Source organism: Zalophus californianus, chromosome 4 (genome assembly GCF_009762305.2).
Source record: "Zalophus californianus isolate mZalCal1 chromosome 4, mZalCal1.pri.v2, whole genome shotgun sequence".
Classification (NCBI taxonomy): domain Eukaryota; kingdom Metazoa; phylum Chordata; class Mammalia; order Carnivora; family Otariidae; genus Zalophus; species Zalophus californianus.
This window is the reverse complement of record NC_045598.1, coordinates 78372503-78395355: the sequence shown is the minus strand read 5'-3', so window position 1 is coordinate 78395355 and position 22853 is coordinate 78372503. Positions and strand designations below refer to the sequence as shown.

At 38.8% G+C, this 22853-nt stretch overlaps 1 protein-coding gene across 2 annotated transcripts in view; it reads right to left on the bottom strand.

Moving 5' to 3' along the window:
* Positions 1–8905: 8905 nt before the first annotated feature.
* The window catches only part of CCDC18 (coiled-coil domain containing 18), a 128587-nt gene continuing 114639 nt past the window's right edge, over positions 8906–22853 (bottom strand). The window contains exons 28-29 of one of the 2 annotated variants that reach the window (XM_027625945.2): positions 17236–17703; positions 8906–9936 (exon numbers count right to left, since the gene is read on the bottom strand). In XM_027625945.2, coding sequence (XP_027481746.1) covers positions 9922–9936; positions 17236–17703 — 483 coding nt within the window. In that variant the 3' untranslated portion in view covers positions 8906–9921. Of the gene's footprint in view, positions 16557–17235; positions 17704–22853 lie in introns of both variants that reach the window. The other variant, XM_027625955.2, reaches the window with a different exon arrangement.

Genomic DNA, 22853 nt, shown 5'->3' with positions numbered 1-22853 from the left:
TTATATCTGTTTCAATTAGATCCCTGGTTGTGACATTTTCTTTCTTTCGTGTTCTTTCTTTTGGGATGAATTCCTCCATCTTGGCATTTTGTCTAGGTCTCTGTCTTCTTCTCTGTGTTGGGAAAGCCTGTTACATGTCCCGCTCCTGAGAGTAATGGCTTTATGAAGAAGAGGTCATACACAGTCCAGGGCCCGGCACTTCAGGAAGTGTCTCTGTGCATAAATGCTGTGTGCAATCTGCGGCTGTGTTTTGGCTGCTCTGTCCCTCAGCTCAGTGGTCTGTAGAGTTTCTTCCAGCCTGCAGTGGGGAGTGTTTGGACCTTGGCCAGAGTGTGTCAAGTTTTAACTAGGTGTGCTCTGGTCTGCTTGTTAAATGAGACCTGATGCTATTTCCACTAGAAATAAAGCCTTGCAGAACTCTCTTGTCAGTAGACATGGTGCAGGGGTTTGTGCTGGTCTTCTGGGGGCCGGTCCTGCTGCGCTGGTCCTCACACACACTTGCCCTAGAAAGGCAGCACCTGCAGGGCGCAGGGGGTGGACGTGGGGTAAGCAGGTTAGGCAGCCAGTGTTGGTGCTCTGCTGCTTCCTGAAGTTGGTTTATGCCAAGGGGCGGGGGGCGGAAAGGTGCCAGCCTGCTCCATGGAGGAGAGTCCATGTCTGCTGCTCTCAGGGAAGCAGGTTTTTTTTTGTTTTTTTTGTTTTTTTTAAGATTTTATTTATTTGTTTGACAGAGCACACAGCAGAGGGAGCGGCAGGTAGAGGGAGAAGCAGACTCCCCACGGAGCAGGGAGCCTGATGCGGGGCTCGATCCCAGAAGCCTGGGATCATGACCTGAGCCGAAGGCAGACATTTAACTGAGTCCCCCAGGTGCCCCTGAGGAGCAAATAATGTCCCTTCGTGCATCACGGGCAGTTTTCAGGTCACGGATTTCACGCGGTGTCTGGGCCTCCTGCCTGTCTGGCGCAGCACCAAACACACTGGGCTCTACCTCAGCCAGGCCTGCTGACTTCTAAAATTCCAAACTTCGGGGACCTGGTGTGGTGGGGACTTTAGTCCTCTGGGAAAGGGTTTCAGCATGCTGGAACTGCTGCAGGTTTGACCCCGAAGGGCTGTCTCGCCAGAGCGCAGGGGCCTGGGATTTGGAGCAAGCAGGCTAAACAGCCAGCCTCCTGGTTAGCTGCCCTCAGCAGGTTTGTCTATACCTATGACAACGACAGGGAAGGGAAATGGTGCCTGCTGTTTTTTTGGTCCCCAGAGAGGCAGTGCCATCTCTCACAGATGTGCTCCAAATGTAGTTTCTCCCCGTGCCCCTTAGGTGACCCTCAAATTGTGCAGTCTGCCCTGAGGTTGTTTGCTGGCCTCCACTCCAGGAGGGGGCCCGTGCCTCTAGTCTCTATCCCAGCCAAGCCCAGGGACCTCTCAAACTCCATTCTTGAGCCCCACTGGTAGCAAAACCCACAAAATTCAGCCCCTCTCATTTTCCCAGCCAGTGGCTTTGGGGACGTGTTCTCCTTGAGCATTCCCCCTGTGCACTCCCCCCTTCTCTCTTGCCTTTGTCCGTTACCAGGGCTCCCTCCCCTCTGCAGCACCCAATCGGTTTCTCCCCCAAACACTTCCCTTGAAGTGGCCTCCTCCCCCTCTAGTTGTGCAGTTTGTGCTATCAGCCCTCAGGCGGACTTCTTGAGTACTCAGAATGATTTGATAGTATTTGAGGGCTGAGGCAAGCCTAGGGCCCCCTACTCTGCCACTATCTTAGCTCTGGAACTCTTTCCTTTTTTGGTAGGTTGTTTATGAATAACTGTCACTCTGTAATGTACTCTTTAAATTTTCTTAATGGTAAGTTTGAGATAAGTTTCAGATTTTGATCAAGTCCAGTTTATTGACTTTTTCTTTTATAATTAGTGCCATTTTGGATCCTAAGAAATCTCTACCTACTCCATGGTCATAAAGTTACTCTCTTATGTTTCTTCTAAAATCTTTATAGTTTTAGTTTTTACATTTTACATTAGTCACCCTGACTTAATTTTATGATATATGAGGTAGAGATTGAGGCTCCTCTTTTCCCTCCTTAGATTTCTTTTATCAGGATGAGGATATTTCCTGTATCCTTTAATTTGTTAAGTCTTTATCATATATGGGTTTTGCATTTTGTTAAAAGCCTTTTCTGCATCTTTTGATACAATTGTGGTTTTTACCTCCTTTATTTCTCTTATTCTGTGAATTACATTTTTTTTTTAATATCAAGCCAAGCCAGACTTACGGGTTTAAGAGTTATTTGGTAATTATGTAACCTTTTTATATCTCTGGATTTTGCTTGCTCATATTTTGTTGAGAATTTCTGTGTCTATGTCAGAGGTTGACAAACTTTTTCTGTTGAAAGTCTAAATAGTAAATATTTTAGACTTTGTGGCCATATAATCCTTGTGACAACTATTCAGTTCTACTGCTAGAATGCAAAAGCAGTCATAGACGATATAGAATCAAACTTTATTTTTTTTAAGATTTTATTTATTTTATTTGAGAGAAAGAGAATGCAATTGGGGTGAGGGAGAGAGAGAATCTCAAGCAGACTCCACACCAATCACAGAGCCCCATGGGGGGCTTGATCTCATGACCCTGAGATCATGACCTGAACCGAAATCAAGAGTCCGTGGCTTAACCTACTGAGCAACGCAGGTGACCTTCAAACTTTATTTTCAAAAACAGGCACAGGAGCGCCACATTTGGCTTGAGGTTTTCTGACCTACAGTGGATGTTCACAAGGGTATCTTCTTTTCATGTACTATACTTGTTAAACTTTGGTATCATTGTTACAGTGGCCTCATAAAGTAATCTGGGAATTTTCCCCTCCTCCATTTTCAGAGTTTCAGGTGTTCTTAATATTCCCCAATCATATTTAAAAATGTCTGTAGGATCTCTTGTCATAGCCAGCCCCTCTTTCATTCTAAATATTGTTTATTTGTATTCTCTCTCTTGGTCAGCCTTCCTAGATCAAATAATTTGATTAATATTTTTAATGAAGCAAATTTAACTATTTTCTCCATTGTTTTCTGTATCACTGATTTTTGTTCATTTTTCCCCCTTCCTTCTATTTACTTTAGGTTTAATTTGTTCTTTTACCCTTCTAGCTTTTTTTTTTTTTAAGATTTTATTTATTTATTTGACAGAGAGAGACACAGCAAGAGAGGGAACACAAGCAGGGGGAGTGGGAGAGGGAGAAGCAGGCTTCCCGCGCAGCAGGGAGCCCGATGTGGGGCTCGATCCCAGGACCCTGGGATCATGACCTGAGCCAAAGGCAGATGCTTAACGACTGAGCCACCCAGGTGCCCCTTCCCTTCTAGCTTCTTAAGGTGGAAATTTAGACCACTGATTTTAAACCTTTTTTCTTTATAGATTATTTATAAATTAATTACAAAGGTCTTAAATTTCCCTCTACTGCTTTAGCTGTATCTTACACATTTTTACTTTTGTCTTTATTACCATTTAAATATCTAAATTCCCTTTTTATACATTCTTTCACCCAAAGGTTATGTGCACATTAATTTCCAAATATTTTTCTAGATTTTCTAGATATGTTGTTATTGAAATTTAAGGATACTGTGGTCAGAGATCATACTCTGTAGAATTTCAGTCTTTGGAAGTTTATTGACCTAAACTGTGGCCCAGCATATGAGCTATCAACATTCCATGTACACTTGAAAGGAATGTATTTTGCAGTTGCTAGGAGTGGTAGTCTATTTAAATTTTTAAAAAAAAGATTTATGTTAGAGAGCAGAGGGGCGGGCAGAGGGAGAAAAACAGACTCCCCCCGACCATGGAGCCAGATGCTCAACCAACTGAGTCACCCAGGCACCTCTTTAAATGCCAATTAAGTCAAATTAGTTGATGGTTATGTTCATATCTATATTCTTATTCTTTTTTTCGTCTCTTTAAACTGTTAGGAAATGGAGGTTAAACTCCCACTATGATTGTGGATTTTTCTTTTTCTCTCCTTAGTTTTTACTTTGTATGTTCTGAAGTCTGTTATTTGGTGTATACACATTTAGGAGTATGTCTTTCTACTGAAAAGGCCATTTTACCATCATGAAACATCATTCTTTATCTTTACTAATACTTGTTTTTGAAGACTCCTTTGTCAGAAATGGCCTGCTGTTTTGCCTGGTGCATCTTTTTCTATCATTTCCAACCAGTATTGTCTTTATATGCAAAGTGTGTCTCACTGTTTCTGGTCAGAAATCAGCCTTCTTTTGATTCATTGTTCCCTATGTGAGACTTCTTTCTCTGTTGCTTTTAAGATTTTCTATCTTTAGTTTTCTCTGCTATAGGCCTAAGTATGATGCTCTTTGTATTTATCTTGCCTAGGGTTTGCTGAACTTAGAGGATCTGTAGATTTTTTTTCTCACACCAAATTTGGTATATTTTCAGTCATAATTTTAAAAAACTTTTTTTCCTGTCCCATTTCCTTGACTCACATGGTCTTGGTTGCTCTGTTCATATTTATCCAACCATTCTTCTCTGTCCTTCAGAGTTGACATTTACTATTAATTAGTTTTCAGGTTAACTGACTTTTATTTCCATTTTGCAGTTAAGGCCACACTGGGAATTCTTTATTTTAGATATAGTAACTTTTGGTTCTAGAATTTCCATTTGGTTCATTTATATCTTCTGTTTGTCTGCTGAGATTCCTTCCCCTCTGTTCATTCATTGTGTACATCTTTTTTCTTTAAACCTTCAAAAGTATTTACAGTAGTTGCTTTACAGATCTTGTATGCTAATTTCAACATCTGGGTTACCTTGAGTTGGTTTCTACTGACTAAGTTTTCTCTAGGTTATGGGTCATAATTTTTCTATTTCGTTTAAGATTTTACTTATTAGAGAGGGAGAGTGTGAGAGAGAGCAGGGGGAGAGGCAGAGGGAGAAGCAGACTCCCCACTGAGCAAGGAGCCCAAAGCAGGGCTCAATCCCAGGACTCCAGTATTATGACCTGATCGATATTATGATCTGATCGAAGGCAGATCAGCCACCCAGGTGCCCCAATTTTTCTATTTCTTAGGTCTAGTAATTTTTATTATATGCTGGACATTGTGATGGATACCTAAAAATTATTCTGGATTTCTGAATTATTTTGCTTTCCTTTAAAGAATGTCAAGTTAAATTATTGGCAGATGTTGTTGATCCTCTCAGGCTTGGTTTCATCCTTTGGTAGGGTGTGTCTATTTTGGTTTTGCCTTAGTTCTATGGTATATGTTTATTCTAGGGCTTGGTTCTTATAACCAATGTGTGACCTTATGTGCCCAAGTTGTTCAGCAGGTATCCTCTGTGGGCAGGCTGAAACTCCAACAGTACATACATGTATGCAATTTCTGCTCTCTCCTTTCCACTCAGCCTCATAGCGGCCGCTATTAGTTCTGCGGATTTTCATCCTGTACCTGTAAAGCCACCCTTTGCAGGGCCTTGAGGCAAACTCTGATTCTTCTGTGCCTACCCTCTGTACAAAGCTTCCTCATCTCTGGTATTCTCCACAAATTTCAGCCATCATAGCAACTCCCCACTCCGCTATCTGCCTCAGCTCAGCACAAACACCACTTACTCAGGCTTCTTTCCCTGTACCAGAGTTGTAACTGGGGAAGTCCGTGCACAGTCTGAGAGCCCGGGCAAATAGTAGGGTTAACATGAATGTTTCCCTTCTTTTAAGGAGTATAGCCTTGTGCCGCCTGTTGCTCAATGCCTAAGAAGAACTGCCTTGCATGTTTTGTTCAATTTTATAATTGTGTAGCACCTGAGGGCAAGACCAATACCAATAATTCTATTACGGCTGGATGAGGAGGTTCCTACTCAAAGTCCATATTCTTTACCACATTAGTAAATTATCTCTGTGATGGGATTCCACATTATAGAAAAAAATGTTAAATGGGAATATGTTTTTTTTTTTTTTGAAGATTTACCTATTTGAGAGAAAAAGAGAGGGCACGAGTGGGGGAGTGGAGGGGCAGAGAGAGAGTCAGAGAATCTCAAGCAGACTCCCCACTGAGCATGAATCCTGACTTGGGGCTCAATCCCATGACCCTGAGATCATGACCTGAGCTGAAATCAAGAGTTGGATGTTCAACTGAGTCACCCAGGTGCCCTGGAAATACATTCTTAATAATGTGGAAAAATATCAACAGGGATAGAGAATGAGAGAGATGAAAGGATAAGAGATTGTTGTCAGAGAGTACGGATGCTGGAATGTAAGATTTCATAGATGAAACACATGATAACAAGATCTTACAGGCACACATGGCTTAAACAGAACAGTGTAATCTCTCTGTTTTGCATAAAGAGAAAACAGTGATCTGATAGCCACCAGATTATGGTCTTTGATGGCAAGAACTGGGTGAATGATGATGGAAAATAAGCAAACATCTAAACAAAAGGAAAACAGGAAAGTAGGACAGGTAAAATTTGAAAGAATACCATGAGTTCAGTTTTGGATAAATTTAAATTTTTCTTAAAAAAAAAAATCTACAGGATATCCAGGGAACTGTCTGGGTAGGCAACTGAAAATACAGATCTGTTGCAAAGAAAATATGATATAGATCTGAAAGTTATTACCATAAAGATTATTACTGAAGCAACAGGACTGGATGAGATGATGTAAGAGGAACATATATCTTTAGAAGAGGGGTCTAAGGTAAAAACCTAGGGAATCCCAATATTTTATAGTAGGCAGGTAAGACTACTAAGAATGGATGTTCAAAGAAGTAAAAGGCGATATAAAGAGGCAATGTGGCTTTAGTAGTTAAGAGTATGGACTTTGGAGTCAGTTCAAATCCCAGCTGTTAAACTTACAAAACTACATGACCATGAGAAAAATTACTTAACCTTTTTGTGCCTGTTTTCTCTTCTGTAAAACACAGTGAAAAATTCTAGCACTTGCCTAATGAGAGACTATCACAATAGCTCTGGAGGCCCATTCAGCCCCCAATCTCCTGTCCTCTCAAACTTTTAGTAGCAAAGAAGACAGCTGGATCAACAAATTTGAGTTAGCTCAACAGAGGAACAGGAAGGCTCCCCTTCTCTAACACGGCCACCTCATCTACAAAGAAGTCTCCATTAGTACATAGCTCCACAGATATTCCCTACCCCACCTCAATAATAAATATATAGGATATTATGGAGGCAGGGTTTCTTTCCACTGGAACTTTGAACACAGTGTATGCAGACTATGCCAAAGCTAGAGGATAAGAGTTTGAGAGATTGTGTGTACTCTCCTACTACCGTCTCTGTAAACTCTCCCTCAGTAAACTATTTTACATCTATATCATATGGTACTATGGTGCTGTGTTGCATGACCTCCTTGGAAGATATTTCCTCATAGTTGTTCCTCTATTTGTTCCTCATTACAAATATAATACTACTAGTAAAGAGTTTACAAACCTGCCTTGCACAGAGTAAGCATTATGTAAAGGTTAGTTATTTGTTTTTAAAAGGAGAATCAGGAAAGACTAGCAGTGTTCTAGAGTCAAATCAAGAGATAACAAAGGGGAGCTGGTAAACAATGTCAAATGCTACAAAAAACTCAAACAATGAAAATAGGACACTGGGTGTGGCAACAGAGTGGTAGAAGTCAGATTGTATTAGGTTAAGGATTGGGTTAGAAGTAGAGTAAAACAGCGAATATAGAATGGTTTTTCTAAGAAATTTGGTGGCAAAAAAAAAGAAAGTACAAAGGTTAGTGCTTTTTTGCTTGCAAGTGACAGAAATCCAATTTGAAGGAGCTTTATAAAACGGCTTACTATAAGAATATTGTGATGTCTCAGAAGGCAAGGTCAACAATGTGGCTGAGTCTCAAAAGCATGTGGAACCAGGATCTTCAGCTATTCTTTTTCTTGTTCTTCTCTGTAGGTTTGTTTCATTTTCTCTCCTCCTTTCTCCAGACTAGTTGCATTGCTGCTTTGGCCAACACGGCACAAAAGACAGCTATCAAGAGCTCTGGAGTCCTGCATTTTAGAGTCCAAGCATGCAAAAAGATAGTGGAGTGTGTTTGCAGTTTGAGTTTCAAAATTCCTAAGACAAGACTCTGGCCCTTAAACTAAGTGTCTAACCCTGGGTGAATCAGCAGTAGCCAGGGATGATAGAGGTGAATGGACTGGAGCATAACATGACTATTCCTATTGCAAATATATATGAAATGCAATACGATGTGGAAAAAGTTCAAACTAAGTGTGCACTATAAGGATACACAGAGTATTTTCTTGAGGAGTAGGTATTATAAAGATGGGGTTTTAGTTTTTGTTGTTTAGGCTAGGGAAGGGATGTGAACATATTTTTATGAATGGGAGAAATCAAAGGGATAGGATTAAAGATAAAGGACAAGACGTGGGACATTTAATAGAGTAAAATCCTAGACTCAAAGGGAAAGAATGGAATTTAGTGCACAAGTATAAACACTGGCCTTTTAGAGAAATAGGCCTTTCTAAGGTAGGAAGAAAATATGAATGCATGCTGGCATAGGCAGGTCTAGAAAGATGAAGGAAATTGAGGGAGATTGGACCTGAAGATCTATGAAGTATGTGGCTAAGTTATCTCTTGAAAGTATGGGAGTATGGGAAAGTATGGGAGATGTAGTAAAGGGGGTAGTTAAAAAGAATAACAAATATTAACATTCCTGTCAGGAGGAAGAGGTTAAAGTTTGTCAAAATTAAGAGTCCAGCTCAGACTGGAAACTAAATTAATGAAGATGTCAGAAGTACAATGTGACTAAGTGATGTTCACTAGTCCGTGAACAAGAGCTCATAAAGCAGATGGTAGAAAGTCAGGGGAAAGGGAAAAAAGGGTGCTGGCCAAGAAGACTGAATCAGTAATTCAACTCTTAGAGTCAAGTCACTAGTGAGTAGCAGTAAAAAAGATAAACTTTATTCCACTCCTGATAAATAATTACACATTCTGAATTAGTGTTATTCAAATGGTACTGTCAACATTAATGGCTTTACTGTTTACATATTAGAAAAAAATTAACTCCTAAGGACACATTTATATATACTTTAAATATTTGGTCTAAAGAAACAAATTTGAACTCTTGAGAGATTTTTAAATTTGAAGGTTTAAATATGTCACCTTAATTCTGCTGCATTATTTTTATTCTGCCATAAAGTTAGCCATGTACAAATGGGGCCACTAGCCCAAAGTCCATCTCCTGACACTTAGAACAAATCAGTTTCTTTGGAACACACACTTCTGTCATTATGTTAAATAATTCCACCTGTAAAACAGGAATAATAATAATAGTATATACCTCACAAGATAGATTATGTGAGGGGTGCCCGGGTGGCTTAGTCTGTTAAGCATCTGCCTTTGACTCAGGTCATGATTTCAGGTCCTGGGATTGAGACCCGCATCAGGCTCGCTGCTCAGCGGGGAGTCTGCTTCTCCCTTTCCCTCTGCCACTCCCCCTGTCTCGTGCTCGCTCTTTCTCCCCTCTCAAATAAATAAAATTAAAAAAAAATAGGTTATGTGAATTTAGTGAGTTAATATAAAGAGCTTAGAATAGTGACTGATAAATGGTAAACACTCAACAAAAGCAGCCCTTATTAGTACAGTTGTGAACCTGTGGCAGAATGACTTCTAAATTCATATTACTCATTTTAAAAGTAATTACTAGAACAGTAAGCAAATAATGTTATTCTAATTGAAAATATAAATTAGTCAACGTACTTATTATGCATTTTAACAGTGATTTTTTATATAGAAAACAAAGACAAAGCAGCAAGTTTAAACCAAAAATGAGTAATGAATTAACTTTCACAACTTTTTTTAAATATACTGAAATAAAAATTTATTCAAAAGCAATAAAATAACAGCTTCTATGAATTATGAGCTACATGTAATAAACACTGTACCAAAAATCTCATTTTTCATCATATCAACATCTTCATTTAATTACAAATTTTCTCCCTGGAATAATGCAAAAAAAAATTAGCTTTTGAGATATCCTTATATTAATTTAGCATTAATGTCCAGTATAATAATCAGGAGCATAACTTAAAGTAAGAGTGGGAAATATTTACTCAATTAAGAAATATGAATCAGAAAAAGTCAATAATGGACCGCATGGAATAAAAAAAGTAATTCTGGTTGGGGGCATTGGGAGGGAGTGCAAAGTTAAACTAAATTGATATAAAAAACAAAAACAGAAGACAATATAAATACTTAGACACTGGTGTCACACTATAGTTTGAGGGCACAGTAAGGAAGATAGATGAAGGGCTACCTGAAAATAGTGAAAAAGAAGAGAAATAAGAGCAGGAAAGGGAAATGACAAGAGAGAAATGTTTGCACAAAGAAACAGCACAACATAAGTAGAAAAATATATGAAAAAGGCCCAGGAGATTTTTTTTTTTTTTTAAGAGGGAGAAAAAGCAGGGGGAGAGGGAGAGAGAGAATGAGAATCTCGAGCAGGCTCCACGCCCAATACAGAGCCTGACACGGGACCTGATCTCACAACCGTGAAATCATGACCTGAGCTAAAATCAAGAGTTGGACGTTCAACTCACGGAGCCGCCCAGGCGCCCCAGGCCCAGGAGGTTCTAAAAATACAGGTCAAATACTCTTGTTATACCCTGGTCTTTACTAGCCAGGGATTTGAAGATGTTACCATGTCCTTAGGTATTACCTGTAGTCTTCCTTCACCTTTTTTCTTTCCATCTCTGTTTTCCCTATAGCCTACTTTCTCAATTCTTATTTTTCATCTTATTGCACGGCATATGGACCACATTTGTAAACTCTTTTTCCTTTTTGGAAATAAGATGGATATAAACAATACTTCTTATAACTTCCTAATGAACTGTGAATTAGCTAATTAGTATTTGCGGCACAGTATTACACCGTTCAAATCTGAAACAAGAGTTTTTAACTTGCTGTTTCTGAACTCCTTTGATAATGTGTTCAAAATTTTGTGCATATGTAATTTTTTGTGACTTTTGAAGCTTTTGTCAGCGGCTTTATTGTGAATGGAACTGGCAACATACTTAACTGTTAGGAAAATCGTTATTTGGGCTACAACACAAGTAAAAGAGCTAACAGTTATTAAGCACTTCTCACACAGTAATTTCTAGGTTTTCTTCTGCTGTATCAGTGGACTTTAAAACTGCAAATTTTGGGGGCGCCTGGATGGCTCAGTCGGTTAAGCGTCTGCCCTTGGCTCAGGTCATGATCTCAGGGTCCTGGGATGAAGCCCCGCGTCAGGCTCCCTGCTCGGCGGGGAGTCTGCTTCTCCCTCTGCAACCCCCCCATTCTCTCTCTCAGATAAAATCTTAAAAAAAAACAAAACTGCACACTCTGGAGCAGGGCTGGATTAAGGCCAACTAATGCCCTCAACACGGCCCAACAATGATGCCTCATCACCCGTCCATTGCTTAAAATAGAGAGCTTAAGGGTTCTTTTTGCACAAATCAGTGTATGACTTCAATGCCAGCTGGTTTTGCTCTCTACGGAAGTGAAACACACCATAAATCAGAAACAAATTTAGTATCTTGAGGACACCTTCAAATCAAACCTGAGTCATTCACAGATTACAATCTGTCACTGTACTAATCAAGTTTATCCTATATAAAGTTTTTTTTTAAGATTTTATTTATTTATTTGTCAGAGAGAAAGAGAGCGAGCTGCAAGCAGAGGGAGAAGCAGGCTCCTGGCTGAGGAAGGAGCCTGATATGGGACTCGATCCCAGGACCCTGGGATCATGACCTGAGCTGAAGGCAGATACTTAACTGAGCCACCCAGCCGTCCTGAAATGAGTTCTATTTACCAGAAATAGACTGGTACATATCTAGGACTCTAGGGCCATTGGAATAGAGCAGATGTTCTCAAAGAAAGCAGTACTCCCCTCCTGGGGATGATTCTGAAAATTGGTGATAGTTCTTTTTGGTTGTTACTATGATGGGGAGATCCTGTTGCTGGCATATAACTGAGAGGGACAAAAGATGCCAGATATATTTGCAGGGCCATTTCACCCAACAAAACTATCTGCCTGGCAATCCTACTAGACTTCCCTAGTCCTTTTATATTTTCTCATTTTCCAAGATAACTATTTCATATACCTTTCCCGTTCTTAATCCTCCAGTACCTTACCCTGCCATAGCTCATAACCTTACTAAGAAAACCTTCACTAAGAAAATAAAGGCAATCAATAAAGAAATTGCTCCCTTCTCACCAAATCTACTCCATGTGTTTCTGTACTTTCTTTCTCTCTACAATAGATGAACTGTCTCTTCTTTTACCCAAGGCCAATTCCACTTCTCTGCTGGATTCTGTTTCAGCCTATCTTAGGAACTTTATTTCTTCTACTCTCTGTCTTGAATTATCAGTTTCCCTGTATACCACTAATCAAATGCTGTTTTATCTCTTATTCTAAAAAACAAACTCTCCCTTGACATTTCATCTCCCTCATTTCTTTACATCAAAAGAGTTGCCTGTTTTTGGTGTTTCCTTTTCTTCTATTCTCTGCTGATCACGCTCTAACCAGGCTTTATCCTATTACCCTGAAGCCATTCTCATAAATGTCACCAATAGCTTGCATAATACCAAATACATCAATTATTAATCCTCACTTTATTTAGCAACATTTAATCTCTCTTTTCTGAAACATGTGATATATTATGTTTTCCTTATTTTTTCTCTCACTGTTTAAATCTTACAGTTAGCTTTATTGGAGCCTCAACTTCTTGCATGCTAAAAATAATTTAGCCTAACTACTAAATTAGGCTTAATTTGGGGGCTGCTTTTTTCTACCTCCACTAATTCCCTGGACTTAATCCAGCATTATGGCTTTAGCAATGATCTATATGCTGATACCTAAATTTATAACTTCAGCCTCACTAACCCAGTCATTCGCTTGTCATCCTCACTTGGACATCTAATAGAAATCTCAAATTTAATATATCTAAAGTCAATCTTTTGAACTCTCCAAGCTTCCAAATCTGTTCATCTCCTAGTATTCCCCAACTGAGTAAAAGCCCAGCTACTCTTGCCAAAATCTTTGGAGTCTTCCTTGACTACTTCACTCAAGACCTACATTAAATCCTGTTGGCTCTATCTTCAAAATATATCCAGAAATGGAACTATTGTCAACACTTTCACCTCTATCCTCCTGCCTACCCCAAATCATCTCTTGCCTGGATTATTACAAGTAGCCTCCTGGATAGTCTCTGCTCTTATTCCTTTGTCATTCTTTCTTCCTAAAACAGCCAGAGTGATCCTTTAAAAACATAAATCAGATAAATGTCATTTCCCTAAGCAGAACCTTCCAATGCCTTCCCATCACACTTCAAATAAAATCCAAAGTTCTTATAGGAGTTACAACACTGCTAGAGCACCCCCAGCCCTAGCATCATCTCTTATCTCCTACTCCTTTCCCTCTTGTTTATACCAAACCATCAGTACCCCTCCTACCTGTTTTTTGTACATACCAGGCAGGCTACCACCCCAGGACTTTAGTACCTGTTGTTCCCTTTCCTCCAGTGCTCTTCCTTCAGCTATTGGGACAGCTTGCTTCCTTACTTCCTACAAGACTCTGATCAAATGTCACTTTCTTGAGACACCTTCTCTGACCACCCTATCTAAAACAGTACCCCCATCACACTGCATGCTCTTACACATTTCCACCTTGCATTAGAGCATATGTCTATTTATTTGTTTACTGATGGTCTCCCAACTAAAATGTAAGCTCTGTTCGGACAGGGTCCTAGTCATTTTTGTTTATTTCTATAATTCCAGTGCCTGGTATATAGTAGATGCTCAATAAATAATGAAATGGCTGATTAAATGATAAAAACTAAACACTGTAGTTTTAAAGGCTAGATGAAAACTAATTTTATCAGGCATTATATACAATCTTATCAGGCATTATACACAATTGCCTAGTTTACTGTTCCATCTGACTTGCTATACACTTGAAATTTCATTTGAAAATTTTATTTAATAAGAATATTACTTAGTTTTTTGCTTATAAGTAGTAAATTAAGCTCTTTTCAATGTGGAGAAATATAAAGAAGGTCTATCAGTCTTTGTCTTGGATCCAATCTAAAAATGCTTTTTAAATTTTTTAGGCCACCAATGCTATTTTGAAAATGAAACAAATGAACATTTGAAAAACTGGATTCCTCTGGAAGGGATTCGTTATTTCTATATGCAAATTATAGATTAAATGCTTATAAAAAACGTTGAGCGGCACCTGGATGGCTCAGTTGGTTAAGTGTCTGCCTTTGGCTCAGGTCATGATCTCAGAGACCTGATCTCAGGTCATGATCTCAGAGGATCAAGTTCCTCATCAGGCTCCCTGCGCGTCAGGGAGTCTGCTTGTCCCTCTGCCTCTGCCCCTACCCCCACAGCTCCTGCACATAGGTTCTCTCTTTGTCTCTCTCACTCTTCTCTCAAATAAAATCTTTTTAAAAAATGTTGAGTGTCTGTAAGGTATGTGTAATAGGGACAGAACTGCTTATTCAGTATGATATGCTCAAGGAATAATGGAAGTAGATAAATCATGTAAATGAGATACTCTGCACTGTGGAAGTCTACAAAACAAAGGTCACCTTAATTTTTTACTAGAATGGTTTCCAGGAAGTCTAGAAACACAACTAATTTTGGAGCTCCAAAAACGTTTTCCAATTAAGCTGACCCCTGAATAACATGGTTGACCTTTGAATAACACAGGTTTGAACTGCACAGGTCTACTTATATGCTAATTTTTTTCAATAAATATATTGGAAATTTTTTTGGAGATTTGCAACAATTTGAAAAAACTCACAGAAGGCCCTCACAGTCTAGAAATACCAAAAAATTAAGAAAAAGGTATGTCATGTGCATAAAATATACACAAATCTATTATAAAAAGTTAAGATTTATCAAAATTTATACACAGATTGTATATGGCGCCATCTGCAGTTGAAATGTAAACAAATGTAAAGATGGAGGATTAACTGCATAAAATTAAATATAGTACTATTGTAATAATCTTGTAGCCACCACCTGTTGTTTTAGTGTGAGCTCAAGTATTGTATTGCTTAAAACACTGTGTGACGTTAATCATCTCCACATGAGTAGTTCGTCTCTCCAGTAAATTATGTATTGCAATAAAAAAGTGACCTCTTGCAGTTCTCACATATTTTTCTGGTGTTTAGTGCAATACCATAAACTTCTGAAAAACATCAAGGGACCCATACAAAGTGCTGCTAGTAATGTTGGAAGTGCTCCCAAGAAGCAGAGTAATGACATTACAAGAAAAAGTTGAATTGCTTGGTATGTACTGTAGATTGAGGTGTGCAGCTGTGGATGCCCACCATTTCAAGACAAGTGAACCCAGTGTAAGGACCACTGTAAAAAAAGAAAAGGAAATTTGTGAAGCCATCACCGCAGTTAGGCTAGCAGGTATGAACACCTTGAACTTTTTATCTTGTGTTGAAAATGCAACTTTTATGTAAGTGTAAGAAAGGCATGCCTATAGACTCTAATACAATTCAAGAAAAAGCAAAATCATTGTATGACAATTTAGAGCAAAGGAAAGGTAAAAGGTCCAAAGCTGGAGAATTTAATGCCAACAAAGGATGGCTTGATAATTTTAGAAATAGGTTTGGCCTAAAAAATGTCAAGGTAACCAAGAAGCAGCAGACAGTTCAGGGACGCCATTAAGAAAATCACTGAGGAGAAAGGATTATCTGCCTGGACAGGTTTTTAATACAGACAAAAATGTCCTATTCTGGACAAAAATGCCCCAAAGGACATTTATTTTTACGACATGGACCCTTCTATGATATGGGCACTGAACCTAAAGCAAATGGTGGAAGAAGAATTGGTACCGTATAAAAACATTTTTAAAGAAATGCAAAAGCAAAAAAAAAAAAAAATCACACAGGGAAATTGTGATGTATTTTCCTAAAATTATACCAAATGTACCTGCCTCTCCTGTCTCCCCTTCCACCTCCTCCAGCCTTTCTGCCTCTGCCATCCTTCAGACAGCAAGACCAACCCCTCCTCCTTCTCAGCCTACTCAGTGAGAAGACAAGGATGAAGACCTTTATGACAATCCACTTCCACTTAACAAATCATCATGCTGTACAGTTAATAAACTTATCTTTTGAGTGTTTTCATGTGAAAATCTAGTAATGTATGACAAGAACTGGATGAGACATTTATGTGTCACCATCATCACGTAAGTACTGATCATATAGAACATCATGTGCAAGATCTGTATGGAAGTGGGCAGACTATCCAAACATGGGTGTAGGTAATATTTAATATAAACTCCATAATGTGTTAGTTTTCTTTGCTTTCAAAGAATAACATCACCATACAGTGTGTCCTTTTCTCTAGTAAATGAAGAAGGTGCACAGCAGCCCATCATCACAGGTAAGTGGTTTTTAAAAAAATATAACACTGTTTCCAATACTGTATTATGAATATGACTAGAATATTATTTGCCATAAAAATTTTATAATGATTCATTCATTAGCGTATAGGCTAAGCTACCATAAAGCATTCATCTTGCTACTGCTTCCTTTTCGATGCATGAATTATTATACCTGTAAATAAATAGGAATTTTTCACATTATCTTTTCATTTTTGATATCTGGTGTTAGTTATGCATATAACATATACAGTGTTTTGTGTAAGACAATATTGATGTAGGTAGACAGACAATTCATCTTGTAAACAGATGATATAGACTGACAGTATCAATAAAATTGTACTGTAAATGTATTTTCTCTTATGATTTTCTTAACATTTTCTTTTCTCTAGTTTATTGTGAGAATACAGTCTATAGTATATATAACATACAAAATATGTGTTGACTGCTTAGCTTATCAGTAAGGCTTCCAGTCAACAGGCTATTACTAGTTAAGTTTTGGGAAAGTCAAAAGTTATATATGGATTTTTAGCTGCACTGGGGTGGGGGAGGGAGGTGGGGTCAGTGCCCTTAACCCCTGCATTATTCAAGGGTCAACTTTATTCTAGAGTTCAAACTGCTTTCCTAATATGAGGCAGACTTAGTTCTTTAATCAAATGTATAGGCTATTTTAATCAAAGTTAATTTTCAAAGCTAAATTCTCAACCCTACTTACAATGGATTTTTTTGAACTTTCAGTATTTGCGTATCACTTAATGGCACACTTCATTTAAATATATGGATTTCTCTACAAATAGTAAAATGATATTCTTTGGGGACAAATTATTATAACTTCAAGTGTATGACATACATACCTGAGGTAAACCAGCACCTGTTTGCATAGAAGACTTTTTTAACAGTCTCACTTCTTTGTTTATGTATCTTAGCATTCCACTGAGAGTACTGAAGTCATTACTCTCAGAACTATCATCTTCTGGGTCATATGTAAGAGGTTTAAATGAGTCTGACTGGCTATAAGTCAGATCCTTCTGGCTTTCTTCTAATGTTGAAGGCTGTTCTAACTGCATTTTTTTTAAGTCCTGTAGTAATTCTTCAGAAAGATCTTCACCACTACGTGTCTTGACACTAAGGTCACTGGCACTAATAGAGCGACGTAGCTTTCTACACTTGAAAAAGGCTGTGTGAGAATGTTTAGCAAATTTTGGATCTTGAATGTCAGGCATAATTTCTGTTGCAGATGTAAGCAGGGCTGGTAGAAACTTGATGTCTTCTGTCCTTTCACGCCCAGAAATTTTGGCTTGTAATCTGGTTAATTCTGATTCCTGTAGAAAAATAGGCACATTGTAGGTGTTCAGTACATTTTTGTTAAATGAATAAGTTACTTAGATGTCTTCCAAGAGTCCATGATTTTCTAAGTCAACCTTCTGCCCAGAACACAAATTCCTTTTAAAACATCCCATGAGACTTCAAGCTCTGTTTAAATCCTTCATTTTGGGACAATTACATATGTTCACTGGAAATATGTTAAAACTATGCTAAGGAATCCCATGAAAACTAGATTTACCTTACACCAATGTTTTTCTTTTTCAGTGCTAATGATAGCACTTTCTAGTAATTTATATTTGAGACTGAAATCTTACATCTGAAAATTTCTTTTCAAAGTATAATGGTACACTGTATTTTGCTAATCAAACGTATATGTACATACAAAAAACTACTCCCTTCAGAATTTCTAATAGGAAATAAATTTATATTAACTATTATGCTTCACATGTCCTCTTTACAAGAAAGCTTCATTACACCAGAAATTTTTCAAATAAAAACCTTTCAAAAAGTGATTAAGGATTGACTTGTTTAATATTTAACTTTTCATTCCTACTATTTTTCCATGTCCTTCATATGGGTCCTCTGACCCAACTTTGGGATCATAAGAATGAGACTGCATATACTGAAAAGCCATAAAGTCTAAAAAAAAATGAAGAGAAGACATAAGTTAAATAATGTGTAGTAGTCTTCTGTTCAAATACATTTTCCGTTTCTTATAGGTATCCATAAAATATATATTTCTAGATCAGTCACTTTTAATCCAATAGTAACTATTCTTTCAAAAATACTGTGCTTACTAAAACTGTCATAACCACAGAATACATTACAAAATGAAAGTTTAACATCCTTATTTCACTTCTTTGATATCTACTACTTTATCTAAATGTTATTTACAAGCTGCTAGAGTGCCAGCTTATGTAGTAAATCTTGTATTTACATTCTGATAATCACAATTAATAAAGTAGCTATAGAGTTAACACACACAGGGTTATGTGCAGTTGAAATATTTTTTAACTCTAGCCACAGAGTTATCTAGCCATAAGTGAGAATTGTGGTATCTTAGATAAATAAGAGTCCATGTAACTTTCAGTTTAACACTTAGCTTTTATAATGAAATGTAGTATACTGAATATGTTAAACAGAATTCAACTTTTTCTTAAGACTTGAAGAATTTCACTGTTGTGGTCACTATTATAATAGTGTGCCATAATATAGTAATGCCTTTAGGGCTCTCAGCAAATGGTCTAAGCTTTGCCCTTGCTCTGGTTAACCTCAAATAACAGGGTATTTGTGAGGGTACTAAAGGAAGTGAGCTGGAAAATCAGTTGCCTCAAACACTGTTCTTTCTTCTCCCTCACTTGTGTTTCTGTTCTCTGTCATTTACTGCTGCTGTCAATGGAATTGCTGTCCATCATTTACAGCTACTTCTAATTGTTATAGTTATGCCAACTTCTGCTCTTCTGTTAGCTTTCTTTTTTTTCTTCTATCCTCCTTAACTCTTCTTCAGTCTAGACTTTAGAGCCAGTTAGTATTGACTTTGAGAATTACTGTCAAAAACTTCTGAATAATTAAGTACAATCCAATTCTATTTATTTCATTAGTAATAATTAACAAATGAGCAGAGAGAACTATAACAAGGATTACACAATGCAGAATCTTTAAAATTTTAGTCAATTTTTCACAATGAGGTTATATAATTTTATATAAATGTTGTAATTCTCCAGAACACTAGGTATTTTTATGTCTCTAAAAAAGCATACAGTGTTCAATCTAATTTAGGTTATGTCCAGGGGCGCCTGGCTGGCTCAGACAGTGTAGCACATGATTCTTGATGTCAGGGTTGCGAGGTCGAGCCCCCATGTTGAGTGGAGAGATTACTTAAAAATAAAATCTTAAAAAAAAGATTCTGTATATTCAGCTTTCCTTACTGTGAATAACAGGTATATTATAAAAGGAATTTGAGTGCTCAGCTTAGTAACTAGAAATATTTCTAAAATATTATTTGAATTTTTTTGCTTTTTAATAACTTCCATTTTGTAATAAAATCATTTATTGCTTCATAGCTATCAGTGAACTTTTTTGTAAGGTCTTAGCTAGCAATGTTAATCTCATACCTATTGGTAGTTTTGAACTAATATTAAAACTTCTTATCTCTATGCATCAGTACTGATATTAATTCCAAATTCTTCATTAAACTGCCATAATCAATAGGGGTGAATCAGTAGCAATGGGCTATTTGAAAATTGATGTACAGTAAATTTTTTAAAATATAAAGGAAATTTGTTTAATGAAAAATGCTCCTACTTGTAGGTATATTAAGTGTGGAACCCTCTAAAGTAAACATAATTAAGTCTGTATTTGAATAAGTTCAGAGATGACAGAGGTGATTCCTCCCATGACACACTGAATCTACAGCTACACATGGAGCAATTCCCTCTCAAAGAAGCTCGTTGAGCAACACCTACACATTGGGTTAATAAGAAAATACCTACAAAAGGGCCATTCAGTGGGAAGAAACACTTGACTCCCAGCTTCTCCCTGAGGAGTGAAGGGTTTGGGCCCCATATCGAACACCCCAACTTTTAATACTGCCACTTGAGGGATGGGTGCCAAAAACCTACCTCTAGAGAGCTAAGAGGACTTGAATTCATGAGACCTACAAGACTAAACAAAAAAATCCAGTTCTTAATGGGCTCACAACAATGTGGTATGGCTATCTCCCCAGGGATCAGCACAGAAGGAGCCGGCAAAAAGAGTCCATCTCTCTGTCTTTCCCTGAAAGAGTCTTAGTTGTAGACTTTAAAAGCTTCTGCCTGAGGGTCAATTTTCTAATTTCGCACATGTCTAGGAGATTGTGATCCTCCAGAGCACCAGGGAAACTAGCAGACACCTCCTCCACCTTTTCCCTCGAGCCTGCTTCAAATTTCCAGTATCTTCTTGGAAGGAACTTGTACATGTCTGGCACTCAAGCTTTTGAAGCTGCTGCCCATGGGACAGGCCTCCGGACTACATGACTCTATAGCCAACAGGATCTGCATTCCTGTGTCCAAAAGGACTGTGGCAAAGCAGTTCTTAGTAGGCAGAGCAGCACACCCTCGTGGCTATACATGTAAGTCCAGCACTGCGGGACCAGAGAATAAAGCCCATCTCTCAGTTTCTCCCTGTAAGGACCTCAATTACACTTTCCTAGCTGTTACCTGAGGGTCTAGCTTTTAGTCAGCCTACACCTAGGTGCTGACTGAGATCCTCCTCTTTGGAATACTGACAAATCTTGTGACACCCTCAACTACGGGGAGCCACCTAGAACAAAGAAGGCTGCTTGGACAATCACAAAGGTTTGAAAAACAACAAGGAATTCAGAACAGGATGATCAATAAGGCATATCTCCTATACAAGACCACTCTGTCAAGACTGGGAAAGGTGGCTGAGGAAAATGAAGATACAGGGGAATATGTTCCATACAAAAGAATAAGCTGAAACCCTAAAAACAGAAATTAATGAGACACAGACAGTGTGATTTACCTGACAAAGAATTCAACATAACAGTTATAAAGATGCTCACCAAAGTTAGGAGAACAATGCATGAACAAAGTGAGAATTTCAACAAAGAGACAGAAAATATAAGAAAGTACCAAAGAGAAATCACAGAGTGAAAATACAATAACTAAACTGGAAAATTCAACAAAGAGGTTCAACAGCAGACTAGATCAAAGAGAAGAAAGGATCAGAGGACTCAGAGCAGAAAGAAAAAAATGAAAAAGGGTGAAACTAGCCTAAGGGACTAATGGGACACCATCAAGAGGACAAACATACACATTATAGGGGTCCCAGAAGGAGAAGAGAGAAAGGAGCACAAAGTTTATTTAAAGAAATAATGGCCATAGGGATCAAACCATTCTGAACACCTACGAACTCAACAGGAGATCGAACAGGAGAGTAGCAACAACTCTCTGAACAGAGAAGCGACCACTTACTGGAAGGTAGGATGTGCGGAGAAGTGAATCCGAGGCGATATTCGGGAGGATAGACGGCGGGGGAGGGGCCTCCGCCGGCCGCTTCTGGCAAGTGCTAGAGCCGCGGAGCACAAAATCGGACCTTTTAAAAGTTGGCTCGGCGGAGGGACGTCGCTGCAGTGGCTAAGCGGGGGGTGGAATCCTCCCGGGACAGTGTGGTCTCAGGACCCTTGGGGTCACAGAGAGACCGGGGGTGCCTGAGTGCGGCAGAGCTCCCAGGTGTCGGGGCGGGGAAGCCGGCTGCAGATACGGAGCAGAGTCGCGGGCTCTCAGCTTGGGGTTGCCATAAACTGTGATCTGCGGCCCAGTCGGGGCACGGCTCCCCCAGCAGGGACCCAACAAGCAGCAGATCCGGGGAGACTCCCCTTCCTTCCCGGGGAGGAGCGGTGCGGGAACGCACTGCAGGGATCTGCTGGGTTTGGAGACTCCGAGCGGGGTCGGGTGCCAGAGATAGCAACGCTCGATCACAGGCCGGGTGAACACGGAGTGCGGCCAGAGACCGGGGACACGGGAGTGACTGCTTTTCTCTGGGGGCGCACTGAGGAGTGGGGCCCCGAGTTCTCGGCTCCTCCGGGCGGAGACTGGGAGGCCGCCATTTTCGCCCTGGTCCTCCAAAGCTGTACCGAGAGCTTGCAGGGAACAAAAGCTCCTGAGAGCAAACTGGAGCAGCTTCCTTAGCCCGGACCGACAAGGGCGGGGCAATTCCGCCTCCGGCAAAGACATTTGGAAACCACAGCAAAAGGCCCCTCCCCCAGAAGATCAACACAAACAGCCAGCAAGCCAAGACCAAGTTGATCGATCAAGGAGAATAGGAGAACTCCAGCGCTAGGGGAATACTGCACATAGATTCATGGCTTCTTTTTTTTTTTTTTTTTTTTTTTTTTTCTTTTTTTTTACCATGATTCATTATTTCATCAAAGTTAATTTTTGTTGACTTTTTTTTATTTTTCTTTTTCCCTTTTTCAACCAACATCTTATAAATCCCTTTTTTTAAAAAAAAAAACATTTTTTATTTTTTTTTCATTTTTAGAGTCATATTTTATCCCTTCATAGTAGTTATCCTTGTTTTTGGCATATATATATAAGTTGTTCTCTCTTTAAAATTTTGAGGTACAGTTTCTTCTAACAGATCA